Source organism: Panthera uncia, assembly GCF_023721935.1.
Source record: "Panthera uncia isolate 11264 chromosome B3 unlocalized genomic scaffold, Puncia_PCG_1.0 HiC_scaffold_1, whole genome shotgun sequence".
In the NCBI taxonomy this organism is placed as follows: Eukaryota; Metazoa; Chordata; class Mammalia; order Carnivora; family Felidae; genus Panthera; species Panthera uncia.
In genome coordinates, this window is record NW_026057582.1 from 84129914 (window position 1) to 84146428 (window position 16515).

The 16515-nt window shown below is 53.0% G+C and overlaps 1 protein-coding gene across 1 annotated transcript in view; it reads left to right on the forward strand.

Annotated features, from left to right (window-relative positions):
• MAPKBP1 (mitogen-activated protein kinase binding protein 1) overlaps positions 1–16515 on the forward strand; it is a 52708-nt gene that overhangs the window by 35547 nt on the left and 646 nt on the right. The window contains exons 3-29 of the mRNA XM_049614126.1: positions 1985–2047; positions 2281–2338; positions 3094–3264; positions 3660–3797; positions 4053–4235; positions 4807–4967; positions 5779–5968; positions 6548–6694; positions 6908–7083; positions 7870–7961; positions 8232–8357; positions 8723–8793; positions 8932–9053; positions 9349–9424; positions 9538–9649; positions 9828–9891; positions 10151–10285; positions 10505–10641; positions 10847–10902; positions 12810–13049; positions 13480–13646; positions 13872–14017; positions 14121–14318; positions 14486–14570; positions 14853–15136; positions 15359–15955; positions 16396–16501. Of these exons, the coding sequence (XP_049470083.1) occupies positions 1985–2047; positions 2281–2338; positions 3094–3264; positions 3660–3797; positions 4053–4235; positions 4807–4967; positions 5779–5968; positions 6548–6694; positions 6908–7083; positions 7870–7961; positions 8232–8357; positions 8723–8793; positions 8932–9053; positions 9349–9424; positions 9538–9649; positions 9828–9891; positions 10151–10285; positions 10505–10641; positions 10847–10902; positions 12810–13049; positions 13480–13646; positions 13872–14017; positions 14121–14318; positions 14486–14570; positions 14853–15136; positions 15359–15955; positions 16396–16501 (4101 nt within the window). The remainder of the gene's footprint in view (positions 1–1984; positions 2048–2280; positions 2339–3093; positions 3265–3659; positions 3798–4052; positions 4236–4806; positions 4968–5778; positions 5969–6547; positions 6695–6907; positions 7084–7869; positions 7962–8231; positions 8358–8722; positions 8794–8931; positions 9054–9348; positions 9425–9537; positions 9650–9827; positions 9892–10150; positions 10286–10504; positions 10642–10846; positions 10903–12809; positions 13050–13479; positions 13647–13871; positions 14018–14120; positions 14319–14485; positions 14571–14852; positions 15137–15358; positions 15956–16395; positions 16502–16515) is intronic.

The window sequence follows — 16515 nt, forward strand, 5'->3', positions numbered from 1 at the left end:
AGAGCATTGAGAGTCAGGAGACCTGGGAGTCCTGGCTCTGCTCTCTATAGGAGTTTTCTGAGCCTAGGTTTCCTCATCTCAAAATCCTGGAGGGTTGGACTCAGTGATGTTTAAAAGTCACCTAGCACAGTGCATTTAATTAAAAAAAAATTAATGTTTATTTATTTTTGAGAGAGAGAGAGAGAGACAGAGTGTGAGCAGGGTAGGGGCAGAGAGAGACGGAGACACAGAATCTGAAGAAGGCTCCAGGGCCTGGGCTGTTAGCACAGAGCCCAACGTGGGGCTCAAACTCATGAGCCATGAGATCATGACCTGAGCCAAAGTTGGATGCTTAACCGACTGAGCCACCCAGGCGCTCTGCACAGTGCATTTAATTCCTTCCGTCCTTCCTTCCAGCTCTAAGGTTCTATGAGTCTGTTTTGCAGGAATTAGGTTCCCTGTATCCTGGATTGCCCGTAACAGAAGCTAGGCAAGTGTGCGTGTGTGTGTGTGTGTGTGTGTGTGTGTGTGTGTGTGTGTGTGAACAGGGGAGAAAGAGTGATGCGGCACAGAGTTTCCAAGGGCCTTTGACTTTTGTCATATATTTCAAACCCTATGACATGGCATTGCACAAGGGAAGCAGGAGACTAGAGATTGGTATAAAGAGAGAAAGGAGAAAGGAATGAAGAAAAGGGAACAAGGTAAGATGAGGAGATGGGGAGAGGAGAAAGCAAACAGCGAGGATTGATTTGGGGAAGGGGTCAGAAGAGAAGATGATGTGACTCAGGAATTCCAAGGCTTTGTTGCTCAGCCTGGCAGTTCTGGGCATATCTAGTACCTCAGAGATCCTGGTGACCCCAGAGATTACTTGTGGAATTTGCATATTGAAGTGGTTTATGGAGCTTAACGTGCCAAGCACTCGCTAGCAGCTTGTACTTGCCTTTGCTTCAAGTTTCAGCAGGCATTGGAGTTCCTATTAAACAAGGTTGGGTCTGGGGGATGTCACCCTCTGCTCAGTGTCTCCCCGTGTAGCAGGCTTCAGGCTTGCTCCTGCCAGCTACTTACAGTACTCATGAAGTAGTAAGGTGGAAGGGGCAGCGGGCCCAGGCCTGCTGACAGCCAAGGAGCCTAAGAGAGAGCACTGCCTGCCTATGGCTTCGGGCTTCCTGCTTTGACTCCTGTCACCTGGCCTCCTCTCTGGAACCTCCTCTGGAAAGTCAGTCTGAACCTGATCCCGTCCAACCTTGCTGCCTGGTCAGAGAGGGTACTCCCACCCTTCTCTGCACAGCAGGCAGGCTGGCGGAGTTCCAGATTGTCTTCTGGCAGTCTGGAGTGCCCTTCTCAGGCTCTTTGCCACAGGGGATTCTCAGGGCTGGGCACAGGAGTTCCGAGGCACTGAACAGGCCTCCCCAGGCCTTCTTGGGCTCTCTCTGCCCCTCCCTCTAGTCTTACTGAGCCTTCCAGCAGCTCTGGCCTCCTGCCTCCCACCTCCTTCCTCATCTGGCACGTAGAGAGTATGGGGCCAGCTCCTGCCAGGTACACATGTGGGCTCACACATGAGAGGCCTTACCCCTCCTTGGAGCACAAACTCTTGTCATACATGTGGCTCTAAGCCTGTAAACTGGCTGCTGCTGTGCTCAAATCACGTGTACTCTTCCCTCCTGCACCCCTTCCTGGGCTCTGTGTAAGGGCTGTGGGAAGGCCTGTGTCCTTGCTGCCCTTTGTGGGTATGGCCAGAGATGTTACTGGTATTTAGGGACCTGGTGGGATAGGCTTCCAGGGAGCCTTCCCCCTCATGGGGCTGCAGAGATAGGCCCTTGTGAGTGGGGAAGGGAAGCAAGAAGAGGTTGCCAGAAAGCAGTTGCCCTCAGTAGCAAGCAGAGCCCCTCTCAACTTGCACTCCACAGCTCCCTGTGCTGAGTGATGGGAATCCCCAGGTGGCCTGGGTGCCTCCTAGGGGAGCTCTGGCTTGGAGCTAAGCCTGTTGTCTCCCTTATCTCCTCAGGTGTGTGGTCGTGCTGTTCAATCCCCGGAAACACAAACAGCACCACATCCTCAACAGTTCCAGGTAAATGGGGCTGGGACCTCAGGGAGCACCTCCATTTCCTGGGAGTTGTGAAAAGGGCACTGTCTGGGGTCTTTGAGGGTCTGAGGACTGGGACCTGGTTGGGCCCAGGATCAGAGAGCAAAATGCCACTATGTGTGCCATTAGTGTCTGCTCACCTTGCCTCTTGAGGGGACTCTGTGGGAGCCAGGTTTAGGCCTGTCAGTGCCCCTCTGAGCCTACCTCATATCCTGCAGGAAAACCATCACTGCCCTGGCCTTCTCTCCTGATGGCAAGTACCTGGTCACTGGAGAGGTGAGTGAGGAACGGGGGCTGTAGTCCTCTGAGGTGGGTGAGTGGCCTGGCCTCAGCAGAGAGCTACAATCCTAGGCCTCGTTAGGGCTGCTGGCACTTTGGCTTCCTGAACAGATGCTAAATCCTAGTCTTTGCTCTGCCTGAAAACAGTGGTTCTTAAACCTTAGTGAGAATCACCTGGTTTGCTTGGTGAAGTACACATTGTCAGGCCTGCCTCCAGGGTTTCTGACTTTATAGGTCTGAGATGGGACCCCAAAATTTACATTTCTAACAAGTTGCCTAGTGCAGATTCTTCTGCTGGTTTGGGAAGCAGGCTTTGAAAAACCACTGCCTTAAAATATTCCTTATCTCCAGAGGCCCCCTGCTGGGCACATGAGGGATACCTCTGTGTTCTCAGGCTTACAGGGAGGCAGAGGAGGCAGAAAAAGGCATGAGTGGTAGTGGTTCTCAACCTTGGAGACCCATCAAGAATCACTCAAGGAGTTTTGAACAAATACAGAGGTGCACACCCTGACACAGATATTGAACAAAATCTGGGCTGTTTTCTTCCTGATGATCATTGTCCTGAGATATTTATCATGTTTTTTAAAATACCTTTGCCCCATAATAGCGCTTTCCTCTTGACTCTTGGCCAGGGGTCATTAGAGAGATTTTATTGAGTAGCTGGAGGGGCGGGGGATGAGAACCCCCACCCTGAAAGGCTTGGGGAGTCTGTATGCCTCTGGCCCTCACTTCCAGTTCTTGCCTCCCTGCAGAGTGGGCACATGCCTGCCGTCCGGGTTTGGGACGTGGCTGAGCATAGCCAGGTGGCGGAGCTGCAGGAGCATAAATATGGCGTGGCTTGTGTGGCCTTCTCCCCTAGCGCCAAGTACATTGTCTCCGTGGGCTACCAGCATGACATGATTGTCAATGTCTGGGCCTGGAAGGTGAGTAGACTGGGTGGGCTGGCCTGACAGCCTCATGGGAGTTCATGGACCAGTCAGGGAGCCAGGAAGCTGCTGATCTGAACCCTTCACTCCACTCTGCTAATCTCAGTCTCATTCTAGAAAATAGCCTGAAGCAGAAAAGAAAAACTGTGTAGCCAGGTGTGTGGGTAGAAAGGGGCTAGCTTTATGCCTTTGAGGATCTACAGAGGAAATGAATCTCTTCAGCCCCTCAAGAAAGAAATTCTTCTCTCTCCCTTCTTTTTCTGACCAAAAAATCTTGGAAAGGAGCCCTTTTTAAGTACAAATCCTATCTAACCCCTCCTCCTTCCTTTAAACCTCTTTCTTCTTAGCCCCAAGAGGCAGAATTTTGATTCTTCCTTTGGCTTTCCCTCCAGAAAAACATTGTGGTGGCCTCCAATAAGGTGTCCAGTCGGGTGACAGCAGTGTCCTTCTCTGAAGATTGTAGCTACTTTGTCACTGCAGGCAACCGGCACATCAAATTCTGGTACCTCGATGACAGTAAGACCTCAAAGGTGAGCTGCTGAGGCTGGAAGTAGCCCCAGAGCCAGGGCCTGCTCAGCCCGCCCCAGGAGACCCTGTTCACTTGGGCCCCTCTCTGCTTACTGAGCGGCCATACAGAACTTCTGCGTGAGCCAGATGCTGTCCGGGCCAAGGAGTAGTCTCAAAGAGTGAGGGGGCCTTGCTGCTTCCCCTCCTCCTCCCCAGGGTCTAGTTTGCAGGGGCAGGCTCTGGGGTGGACAGGTGGCAACTGTGGTGTGTCTCCACAGGTGAACGCCACTGTGCCCCTGCTGGGCCGCTCAGGGCTGCTGGGGGAGCTGCGAAACAACCTGTTCACTGATGTGGCCTGTGGCCGAGGGAAGAAGGCCGACAGCACCTTTTGCATCACGTCCTCAGGCCTGCTGTGCGAGTTCAGCGATCGGAGGCTTTTGGATAAGTGGGTGGAGCTGAGAGTAAGCACCTCTGTCCCAATGGGGAGGGGCTGCCCGTGTGTAAGCTCAGGGGAGATCTGATGCCTCTGGCTCCATACCAGGGTCTAGGCCCTCACGCATGCAGGAGGGAACCCCAGGAGAGAGAAGCTTGTGGGAGCCAGAGCTTGGCCTAGTTCCAGCCCTTGGAGATCTCTATAACTGCCTCCTCTCTGCTTTCTCTTTCCATCTTTCCTCTGCTTCCCTCTTCTCAGAATACAGACAGCTTCACAGTAAGTGGTACCTAGACCCTCCTGTCTTTCTCATGCTGTTTCTTTCTCTTTGCTGGGCTTTTCCTTCTTTGTCCTCTGCCAAAACTTCTCGTGCCTTAGAAGGGTCCCTGACTCCCTCCCCCAATTGCACGTGGCTGTAGGCCCTCTGGCCACCTGCTGCTGGAGGGAGGGGTGTCTCTAGATGACAGCTGAGGGGCTCAGGCCAGAGCTGCTGGGGAGCTTTTTCCTCGCCTCTGCCTTGGCTGGTCCTTCCTCTTGGCAGGTGACTCTTGAGGAGGGGTTGGGCAGGTGACCCTTGCTGACCTGAGCCCTTCTGCCTGCAGACTACTGTGGCCCACTGCATCTCTGTGAGCCAAGACTACATCTTCTGTGGCTGTGCTGATGGCACCGTGCGCCTCTTCAACCCCTCTAACCTGCACTTTCTCAGCACGCTGCCCCGGCCCCACGCCCTGGGAACAGACATTGCCAGCGTCACTGAGGCCAGGTGAGCTGTGTGGGCCCCCTGCCTCCATTCAGAGCCTCACCTTGGGCCCAGCCTTCCCTGGCTGTGCTTCAGGAGTCAAACTGAGGAGTGTATCAGTGCCCCCATGATTGCCAGCACCACCTCTGTAGACCAACAGATTTGGGCTTATTGATACTAGTGCAACCAAGGAGGCTGCACACCGTGGGAAACCGGCGAGTGTCTTAGGAAGGGGGGAGGGTAGGTAGGGCTTATCGTAAGATTTGGGCTTGTATTAGATGATTTTAGGAATGGTTCAAGGTGTTGAAGTTTTGCTCTGGTTAGATGCTGTCAGGAAGTACAGGCAATTCTACAATTGGACTTCTTAATAATTTTTATCTAAAAGGTGGAAGGGAAGATACGGGGCTAAAGCTGTAATTGGTAAAGAAGTAGCATTCAATCATGATAGATGGGAATGGAAATGTATGGTCATTTTTGTGGTTTATACAGTGACGTGTGTTTATCTGTCCTCAGACACAATTATAGAGGGGTCTTGTTTTTGTTCTGTTCCATCATGGCCGCAGAGGTACCTTGTCTGACTTTCGTGTTCTCTGACACTGTGTTCATCACGAGAACACCGAGGTCCAACAACTAGTGCCAGGTCAGGGGTCAGCTCCTGGCTGAAAGCTGTCAGAGACCTTTTTCTTTCTCAGGCAGCTGCCCCCTGCAGGTCTGGAGAGGGTTCCTCATGCTCCCTCTGCTCCTTCCTTTGTTCTTTGGCTTCTGTTTTCATTCTTTTTAGTCCTCCATTTCATCAGCTCCTCACTCACTGTTTGCCCTGTCCTCTTCCCCACAGTCGCCTCTTCTCTGGAGTGGCCAATGCCAGGTATCCAGACACCATTGCCTTGACTTTTGATCCTACTAATCAGTGGCTGTCTTGTGTATACAACGACCACAGCATTTATGTTTGGGATGTGAGGGACCCCAAGAAAGTGGGCAAGGTGTACTCAGCTCTGTATCATTCCTCCTGCGTCTGGAGTGTGGAGGTATGTGGGCTGGGCTGGCTTGGGACTGACCAGGTTTGCTGGGGTACCATTGTGGGGCAGGAGGTGGGGATCCCTGAGGATGCCTTCATATTCCTGCTGTCTCCTTTTTTCTCCAGCAACATCCCTGTGTATCCGCATATCTTCATGGGTCCTGAGGATTGAGCTTGAATTTTACTGCTTATGTATCTCAGGCTTCTTCCATTGTATCCCTGTCTATCCCCAGCTTTGCCTCATCCTGGGCTGGGTGATCTTGGACAAGTTACTGAAATTGACTGAACCTCAGTTTCCTCAACTATAAACTGGTGTACCTGATTACTCCAGTTGTCCTAAGGATTAAATGAAATGATATAAGCGGGAGATATAGAAGAGTGCCTGGAACATAGCGGGAGCTTTGTTAAGGTTTTTGCCCTTAGTGATAATACAGAGTATCTAATAGTTATGGCTTGCTTCCTATGTGACAAACACTGGGCTAAGTCTTGGCCAGCATCCTCTCTTTAATCACATTCCCTTCCATCTCCTTGGGCAGGTAAAGGACTGCCCCCTACATGGAGATCTGACTTTGTTCCCTCTGCCCCTCAGGTCTACCCTGAAGTGAAGGACAGTAACCAGGCCTGCCTGCCCCCAAGTTCCTTTATCACCTGTTCCTCAGACAATACCATCCGCCTGTGGAACACAGAGAGCTCCGGGGTACACGGCTCCACCCTGCACCGAAACATCCTCAGCAATGTGAGCCCTGAGGCCTTAGGGCATCTACTCCCTACTTAATGCCCCCATCCCCTCAGCCTTCACACCCCCTTCTCAGGAACTGGGTCTCTTCCAGCTCTGGTTTGGCTGGGCTCTTTGAGCCAGGGGTTTATCTTGTCCAACATTCTTCTCCCTTTGCAGCTGTACTGGGTCAGGCCTGCCTAATTCACCTGCTATTCTGACATGCTCCCCTAGGACCTCATTAAGATCATCTATGTGGATGGGAACACTCAGGCCCTGCTGGACACCGAGCTGCCTGGAGGAGACAAAGCTGATGGGTCCATGATGGATCCCCGTGTGGGCATCCGCTCTGTGTGTATCAGCCCCAATGGACAGCATCTAGCTTCTGGGGACCGTGTAGGCACGCTCAGGTAATTCCAGGCCTGGAGTGGTACTGACTGCCTCCCACGGCACAGGCCGAGGGAGTTAGGTCCTGAAGGACAGAGCTTTAGAAAAATTGGCTCTGAAAGATTGGGGAACAAGATGTCTATATGCACGAAAAGATAGTAACTTTACAATGAAGAAACCCAGCAGAAACCATCCTAACCAAGTGAGTAAACTTAACATCCTCATGTCAACCTCATGAAGCCCATAATATGATGTGCTAAGATGGACATAGCATGGTTTCTGTGGTATTCTTGCCCCAAATGCATAAACTCAGTTCAATCATGGGAAAACATCAAGCAGACTAAAACTGAGGTATGTAGGACAGAGTAGTCAATACTTTTCTAAAGAGTGTTGAAGAGTGATCAGTACTCCTCAAAAGCATCAAGGTCATGAATGATAAGGAAAGACTGAAGAACTGTCACCAACTACAGGTGATAAGGAGAAACAACAATTAAATGCAATTTGGACTCTTGATAGGATCTTGGATCCAGAAAAAAGGCTTTGTGGAAAAACTGGTGAAATTCAAATAAAATCTTTAATTAATTAATTAATACTACTGTACCAATGTAAATTTCCTGCTTCTGGTATTTGAACTGCCGTTAATATGAAAATTCTCTATACTCATTGCAATTTTTCTCTAAACCTAAAAGTTCAAAAATAAATAAAAATACAATTTTAAAAACAGGTTAGAGGGAAGGTATAGCAGAGAATGGAGGGTGAGCCTCTCCTCTGGTAGCCTGTCAACACCCTCTTCCCTCTCATCTTTGCAGAGTGCACGAGCTGCAGTCCCTGAGTGAGATGCTAAAGGTGGAGGCCCATGACTCAGAAATTCTATGCCTGGAGTACTCTAAGCCAGACACAGGTAAGAAGGATGCCTGGGATCTAGCCCAGAATGGCACAGGGCCCCTCCAGTCCTGCTAGTGCCACTTACGTCCATCCTGGCTCTTGGATGCGGGACTGAACGTCATTTGAATCACTTGGTATTGCAGGTTTAGAGGAGGACAGCTCCATGCCTGCTGCATGGTTCACTTGGCTCAAAGTTATGGGGCTCAGTTCCTGTGGTCCTTTTGCCGGGCCCACATAGGGGTTTGCTCTGGGCACTCATGGGCTGATAGAGTTCTTTCAACCCCAGGTCTGAAGCTGTTGGCGTCAGCGAGCCGGGATCGGCTCATCCATGTGCTAGATGCTGGCCGTGAATATAGCCTGCAGCAGACGTTGGACGAGCACTCATCCTCCATCACTGCTGTCAAGTTTGCAGGTGGGGGCAGGGCAGTTGAGACACATCTTGCCACCTACCACCAGTATCCTCCACCCCTATCTCCTGCCTCCATGAGAAGGGTGTGCCAGTCGCAAGGATGTGTGGGACAGCAATTGGGAGGCCTGGAGCTGGATGGGAAGACAGGTGGAATGTCGACTATCAGTCTAGGTGACTGTGAGCCAACCAGGTTGGCTGAGGAGAGAGAGAACAGAAAGCTTAGGTTTGGAGGAAGTGTCCTGATTTAATTGGTTGTCCTGGTCTTGTGGAATAGTTCAGCAGTGGGGCAGTATGGAGGGAAGGCAGAGGAAGGGCTGGCCCCCTTGTGGTGAGAGCTGTGGTAATAGCTAGGCCCCCCTCCTCCATAGCCAGCGATGGGCAAGTCCGCATGATCAGCTGTGGAGCAGACAAGAGCATCTACTTCCGAACTGCACAGAAGGTGAGGGTATGGGGCTTCCCTGAATAGGGCAGTGGTTGGGGAATCTCAGTCGTTCCCTGAGCTGAGATTGTAAGAGGTGAAGGGAGGCGAAAGCCGGGCTCTCTGGGCCTAGTGAGCCCACACGTTCTACCCCTTCAGTCCGGAGATGGAGTACAGTTTACACGGACGCACCACGTGGTACGGAAGACGACCCTCTATGATATGGATGTGGAGCCCAGCTGGAAGTACACAGCCATCGGCTGCCAGGACCGAAATATTCGGTGGGCGTCCCCTTCTCAAACCATCTAACCACCTTCCTTTGTGACCTCCACCCATGTGGCCTGAGGGGTCAGCTTTAAGCAGCTGTCTCCCCATTTCTGTCTTTTTGTCTAGGACTTTGTACCCCTTGAGCCTGTAGAAAGAGCACTTTGCCTTACCCAAGAGGTGGTAGCCTCTTTGGTGTTGGGGAGTGGCTCTCAGAGAGAACAGGGCTGGGACTGAATGCTGGGGTCTCTGTCATCCAGGTGTGCTTGATTGTGGCCTCTTCTTCATGTGAACAAGAGTGTTTCTTTACAGGATCTTCAACATCAGTAGTGGGAAGCAGAAGAAGCTGTTTAAAGGATCACAGGGTGAGGACGGCACTCTCATTAAGGTAAGGGCCCAGCAGGATGGGCTCTGGACCAGAGAAAGGAAGGACAGGGGTAGTGGGTGGAAAGGGACTGGTGCTTCCCTTGTCCTCTGCCAGCTGTGTGTCCCACTCCTCAGGTGCAGACAGACCCCTCAGGGATCTATATCGCCACCAGCTGTTCTGACAAGAACCTCTCCATTTTTGACTTCTTCTCAGGCGAGTGTGTGGCCACCATGTTTGGCCACTCAGGTAAGTGTTTCCCCAATAATCTATGGCTGGAACTTTACTCTTTCCTCCTTTAGTTTCTGGGGACCTAGCAGAGCTACTCGCCCCACCCCTCCCACCAATCATTGACCTCCACTGTTGGGACAGAAGCTTGGCGGGGACTTTAGAGTGGCTCATAGGCCGTATTCTTTGTTCCTCACAGAGATTGTCACTGGCATGAAGTTTAGTAATGACTGCAAACATCTCATCTCTGTGTCAGGGGACAGGTGAGCAGAAGCCAGCTTCCCTGAGACACAGATTTTTCCTCTGTGCCACACATATACCCAGCTCCCTCCCCTCTTTTCACATCAGTGATGTCTCTGGGAAGTAGGGCTGAGCAGGGGTCTTTCTTGGCTGGGCCTGATGTGGTGCTAGAGGGTGGCCCTGGTCTTCTTGACAGCCCATGAGGAAGGGGAACTAGTGGTGTGCTACCTACCCCAGGTCCTACCCTACCCCTCCCTCACCCAACTCTGTGGCTCTATCCAGCTGTATATTTGTGTGGCGCCTGAGCTCTGAGATGACCATCAGCATGAGGCAGCGTCTGGCCGAGCTGCGCCAGCGTCAGCGAGGGGGCAAGCCACAAGGACCATCTTCTCCCCAAAGGGCTGCGGGTCCCAACCGGTGAGAACAGAGTATGGTTATGGGCGAGTGGTGGGTGGGCATCTAGACTGCTTGCTGTGATCTCCGTGCTACTCCTTTCTGCTCTGGACTTGACATTCACCTGTACCTCCCAACTCCTGTACCCCCCCAACACACATTTCTTACCTGAAGACTCATAAAGGTTGGCCTCTACCTGCATTGAGTCTCCTCTCTCCATGACCTTGCTTGTCTTGGACTTAGGCATGAGGCCCCATCGATGCTGTCTCCTGGACCAGCTCTGTCATCAGACAGTGACAAGGAGGGAGAAGATGAAGGCACTGAAGAAGAAGAACTGCCAGCTCTTCCTATCCTTGCCAAGGGTACCAAGAAAGAGCCAGGTGTGTGAAAGTCTCATGTAGGGCCAGAGAGGCACCAGTTGGCACAGTGGCCAGATATGCCCTTTCTGGTACTGTGGGGGTGAGGTCAGGGTGAGCTGAGGAAATCAGAGCATCACTGTGGCCACACAGGTATGGGCTGATGTGGAGCCAGGGCTCTGGGTGGGTGGGCTGGAGATACTCTCTCTGACTGCCTGTCTCTGTCTAGCCTCAGTGCCTGGCCCAGTCCTGCCCCGAAGCCTGTCCCACTGGGAGATGAGTCGGGTGAGTCACCATCGTTATAATGCCCTTCCAAGGTTATAAGAGGCGGAGGAAGGTGAAAGTGGGCTCTCTAGGCCTGCTCACATGCTGCACCCCTTGAGTTTAAGAAAGGGCCTTGTGGGAGAGTCTGAGCAGCTTGACTGGTCCCAGGTTACAGATGATGAAGCCTAGGGGTCTCCTTCCTGCAGTCTGGGTGGGGTGGCCTGCAGGGGTGAGTCGCCACTAGAAGAAGTGCTCCACTTGTTCAGCTGTCTGGAGGCCTGGGAGTAAACCTGAACAAAGAACAGGTTGAGGTGGGGAGTAGAAAAGGGGTGTCCGAGCCAAACTGTTAGAACTGCAAGAGGGGCTCCTGGGTGGCTCAGTTGGTTAAGCGTCCAACTCTTGATTTCGGCTCAGGTCATGATCTCATGGTTCATGGGTTCGAGCCCTGTGTCGGGCTGTCTGCTGTCACTGTGGATCCTGGTTCGGATCCTTTATCTGTCTTTCTTTCTGCCCCCCACCCTCTCAAAAATAAATGAACATTAAAAAAAAAAAAAGAACTGAAATTCGAAAAAATCAAAGGTGCAAAGAATAGAAATCTGGAGAAACTAGTTTTTGTTTTTTTTTTTTTTTTTTACATATATAATTTATTGTCAAATTAGTTTCCATACAACACCCAGTGCTCATCCCAACAAGTGCTCTCCTCAGTGGCCATCACCCACTTTCCCCTCTCCCCCAGCCCCCATCAACCCTCAGTTCTCAGTATTTAAGAATATTTTATGGTTTGCCTCCCTCCCTCTCTGTAACTTTCCCCCCCACTTCCCCTCTCCATGGTCTTCTGTTAAGTTTCTCAAGATCCACATATGAGTGAAAATATATGGTATCTGTCTTTCTCTGACTAGTTTTTTCACTTAGTATGATACCCTCCAGTTGCATCCACGTAGCTGCAAATGGCCAGATTTCATTCTTTATCATTGCCAAATAGTATTCCGTTGTATATATAAACCACATCTTCCTTATCCATTCATCAGTTGACGGACATTTAGGCTCTTTCCATAATTTGGCTATTGTTGAGAGTGCTGCTGTAAACATTGGGGTACAAGTGCCCCTATGCATCAGCACTCCTGTATCGCTTGGATAAATTCCTAGCAGTGCTATTTCTGGGTCATAGGGTAGTTCTGTTTTTCATTTTTTGAGGAACCTCCACACACTGTTTTCCAGAGCATGGAGGAACTAGTTTTAAAGACCCCACGTTAGGAGGTAAGCTCAGAACTTCCAGAGTAGTTATTTGGAGGGAAAGGGCTGTGAGAGGACTGGGCAGCTACTTCAGGGCAGCCCGAGGCGGATACAGACTTTCTGAGCAAGCCCCACAGCAGCCCAGCCCTCACTTGGGCCACATCAAGACTTCAAGGGGCAGCGCCTTCATTGTTAGCAGCAGCTCCATGGGATAATAGTGGCATGGTGCCTCTGGTGCCTTCTGACCAGGCCAGGGGCTCAAGGCTGGACTATTGGTTTGCCCTTGGTGCCGTGAATGGACTTAGAGCTGTCTTCTGGGTAAGGGATTTTGTAGAGATTCCCAGCTCCAAGGTGTCCGTGACACCAGGCGAAGGCTGAGACTAGAACATCGAAGACATGACGTAGAGTAAAGCTTAAGAACATGAATTCTGGACCCAGACTACCTGAGCTGTAACCTGCAGGCAGGCCCCTTACTGTCTGTGGGACTATACAGGTTACCTAAGTCTCCTGTGTTTCAGTTTTCCCATCTGTAAAAATGCGGAGAATAATACTACTGACTTCATAAGGTGGTTGTGGGGATTAAGTGAGCGAACACATGTAAATAAAATGCCTGGCACACAGTAAGTGATATATGAATGTTCACTGATACTATTGTATGGTGGTTGTTAACGTCCCCCTCCTCTGCCCCACACCAGGCACAGGAGACGGTGGAGTTCCTGGCCCCAGCTCCTGTGGCCAATCAAGGACCCAGAAGGAGGAGCCGCTGGGCTCAGCCAGGCGTGGAGCTGAGTGTCCGCTCCATGCTGGACCTGCGGCAGCTGGAGACACTGGCCCCAAGCCCTCGAGACCGTAGCCAAGACTTGCTGGCCATGACCCCGTCTTGCCCTGGGAAACATGGTCAGCAGGTCCCTCCTGAGACCTCACATGCTAGCCAGGTGAGCCAGCTTTCTCCCAGCAACCTAGAGATCTCCAAGCAGCCTTAGGCAGCCTTATGCCAACAGCTGGGCCCTGAGCACTGGGCCATCTATGCTTGCTCTGCTCCTGTGGCACATTGGTAGCCTGGACTGCAAAGGTTCAGGCTGGCTAGGCTGTGTGGTGTGGTGATTGGGGTGGTACCCTTTGCCCTGGGCCAGGTTTCTTCAAGGGCTCATGGTATTAAGTGTTGGGTGAAGGTTGACAGCCTGGAGTGTGACAGAATATTGTTATTCCAGAAGCTCAAGAACAGTAGCTGGAGCTATCCTCGGAGCTGGAATATTCAGCTTCCCCCAGAACTTACACACACCAAATCCTTGCCCACCTCCACCTCTTTTCTCAGACCTTTTCTCATGTCAGCATCCTCAGTAATGCCCCTTTGTGTGTTCCCAGAATGAAAAGCCCCCTCGGCATCAGGCTTCCCAACCCTGTTCCTGCCCCCACATTATTCGATTGTTGTCCCAAGAGGAAGGGGTCTTTGCCCAAGATCTGGAGCCTGCACCCATCGAAGATGGTATTGTCTACCCGGAGCCGAGTGACAGCCCCACCCTGGATACCAGGCAAGGGTCCTTCCCTCATCAGACTTCAGAGGCTATGCAGTCTTCCCTTCCTGTGCATTCTTTATATGGGAGGGCTGGCCCAGGATACTCAGGGCTTCCCTGCCACTTCGCCCCTGCCTCATCCCCAGTCCCACTCACAGGTCGGGGAGAAGGAAGCCAGATGTCTGGTGGGGCTGCTCACCCCTGCTAACTGCCTCTTCTTTCCCCTGCTGGCCCTCCTGAAAGTGAGTTCCAGGTGCAGGCTCCAGCCCGAGGGACCCTGGGAAGAGTGTATCCAGGCAGCAGGGCCTCCGAGAAGCACAGCCCTGACAGTGCCTGCTCTGTGGATTATAGTAGCAGCCGCCTTTCCAGCCCTGAGCACCCCAACGAAGGTGAGGCTGCAGCTTTGAGGGAGGTCAGTGGACTGAGGTGGGAGTGGAGGCTCTGGCGACAGGTTGGTGCAGCATGATGCTTCTGTCCCTTCCCCACATCCAGACTCTGAGAGCACGGAGCCCCTGAGTGTGGATGGCATTTCCTCAGACCTTGAAGAGCCAGCCGAGGGTGATGAGGAAGAGGAGGAAGAAGAGGGAGGCACTGGCTCCTATGGGCTACAGGAAGGCAGTCCCCATACTCCAGACCAGGAGCAGTTTCTAAAACAGCACTTTGAGACTCTGGCCAATGGGGCTGCTCCAGGTGTGGTCAGAGGGCCAGTATGTGGTCACTGTAGTCTTCTCTCCTTCCCTCCTTGCCTGGATGAGAGGGAGGGTACAAGGGTAGGCCATGCCCTGGGTTACCTTCTAGGGGAGGCAGAATCTGGCACCAGGGCTTGCTTCACTTCATAATTTCTGTCACCCTGGCAGGGGGCCCGGTCCGGGTACCAGAGAGGACAGAGTCTCGGAGCATCTCTTCACGATTCCTGTTGCAAGTGCAGACCCCCCCACTCAGGTACCTCTCCCCACAGCAGCTCTTACTCTCCTACAAGGAGCTCTGGCTCACTTGACCCCCCGGCCCTCCCCAGAGGGCCATTCCTGACTCTGGGGCCGCATGCCACCCTCCTCTCTCCAAGGCTGCTGTCTTCCCATGCTCAACAGTATTTTGCACTCCCAAGTTTGGGACGACTGGCCTGCTGGCTTTGTGCCGTTCCTTCTCTCCCAGCGCTTCTCCTCATGTTGGCAAAGGGGACTCCTAAGCCTCCTCTGGGCCTTCTTCCACATTTCCTCCCTGTAGGGAACTGTCTCCATCTTCCTCAAGCCTGGCGCTGCCATCGAGACCAGTCCAGATGCTGCAGGCTTCGGGTGAGCAGCTGAGAGGCAGTGGTGCCAGTCCTCCAGGAGCACCCCCAGAGGCAGAGCCCTCCCCTGGAAATGGTGGCCCCCAGCAAGCAGTTCCTGTGCTGTTGCCACGACGCCGTCTCAACCCGGATAGCAGCTGGTCTCCCAAGAGAGTGGCTGCAGCCAGCCCCTTGGGTGGACTCCAGAAAGCCCAGTCTGTGCAGAGCCTGGTGCCACAAGGTGAGGAGCCTGGTGGGCTCAACTCCAGGGTGTGGGGAGTGTGGAGCGCATGAGCATGCTAGAGGAAGGAGGGCCTGATTTAGCTCTGATGTGTCACTGTGCTTGCCACTGGGTGTCCCTTAGTGGGTATGTGTGGGGAATAGCAACTCTTAGGGAGCTGAGTCTTTGCACCTGGGATGTCTTCCTCACCACCTGACCTGTATGTCTCTGTCTTCTCTGCAGATGAGGCCCCTCCACCGGGCCCATTGCTCTTACGGGAGATGGAAGCCCACGCGGGCCTGCGCTCCCTGCCACAGGCTGATGGCTGTCTTTCTCAGCCTCACTCCTACCAGAACCCCACCACCAGTTCCATGGCCAAGATCTCCCGCAGCATCTCTGTTGGGGAGAACTTGGGGCTGGCAGCCGAACCTCAAGCTCCTGCTCCCATTAGAGTCTCACCGCTCAGCAAGCTAGCCCTGCCCAGCCGGGCTCACCTGGTCCTGGACATTCCAAAGCCACTGCCTGATCGTCCTACCCTGGCCACATTCTCACCTGTTACCAAGGGCCGGGCCCCTGGTGAGGTGGACTGGCCTGGCTCCCCAGCAGGCCTGGGAAAGGCTCACAGTACATCTGAGAGGCGGGCCTGTTTGGGGGAGGGTGCCCCTCTCAAGCCTAGGACAGAGTGCCAGGCTCAGCCTGGGCCCAACAGCCCCTGTGGCCAGCAACTGCCGGTCAGCCCCCTCTTCCGAGGCCCTGAGAACTTGCAGTCCCCAACCCCTGAGAAGACTCCCAGCCCCATGGAATGCACCAGGCCAGGGGCAGCCCTGAGCCAGGAATCAGGTGTGCACAGCTCTCCAGCTCTCATCTCCTGCCCCATCCTCTTTCTCCTGTCTCTGCTGTCTCCTCTCTGGCTCCATCCCATTTCTGTTCATCCAGCCTCTGGTGTTTTTGTCCTGTCTGCCCCTGTCTCAGTCCATAAGTCACACCCCTGATGGTGAGACACTCCTGCCAATCTTCATGATCTCCTTGTGACCCATTTGCCCCTTCAATGCTTCTGGCCACTGGGGCTGGGGCTGGCCCTCCTCTCTGGACCTCGCTTTCTGTGTGGTATTTGGGGGAGGGGCGTTGTTGGGGAGGAAGGAGGCAAGAAAAGGGACAGTGGGCAAGTGGAGGTGGTGTGATCCTACAGGTAGGCCTCTCCAGCAATCAGTGACCTCTGGGTGGGAGGCCTGAGAGGGCAGCTTTGCTGGGCCTTACTGAGTTGTATCTGTCCCTCCCAGAACCAGCAGTGAGCCTGGAGCAGTGCGAACAACTTGTGGCAGAGCTCCAGGGCAACGTACGCCAGGCTGTGCGGCTCTACCACTTGGTACGTGTTGGACGCCTACCGTGGGGGGAGACAG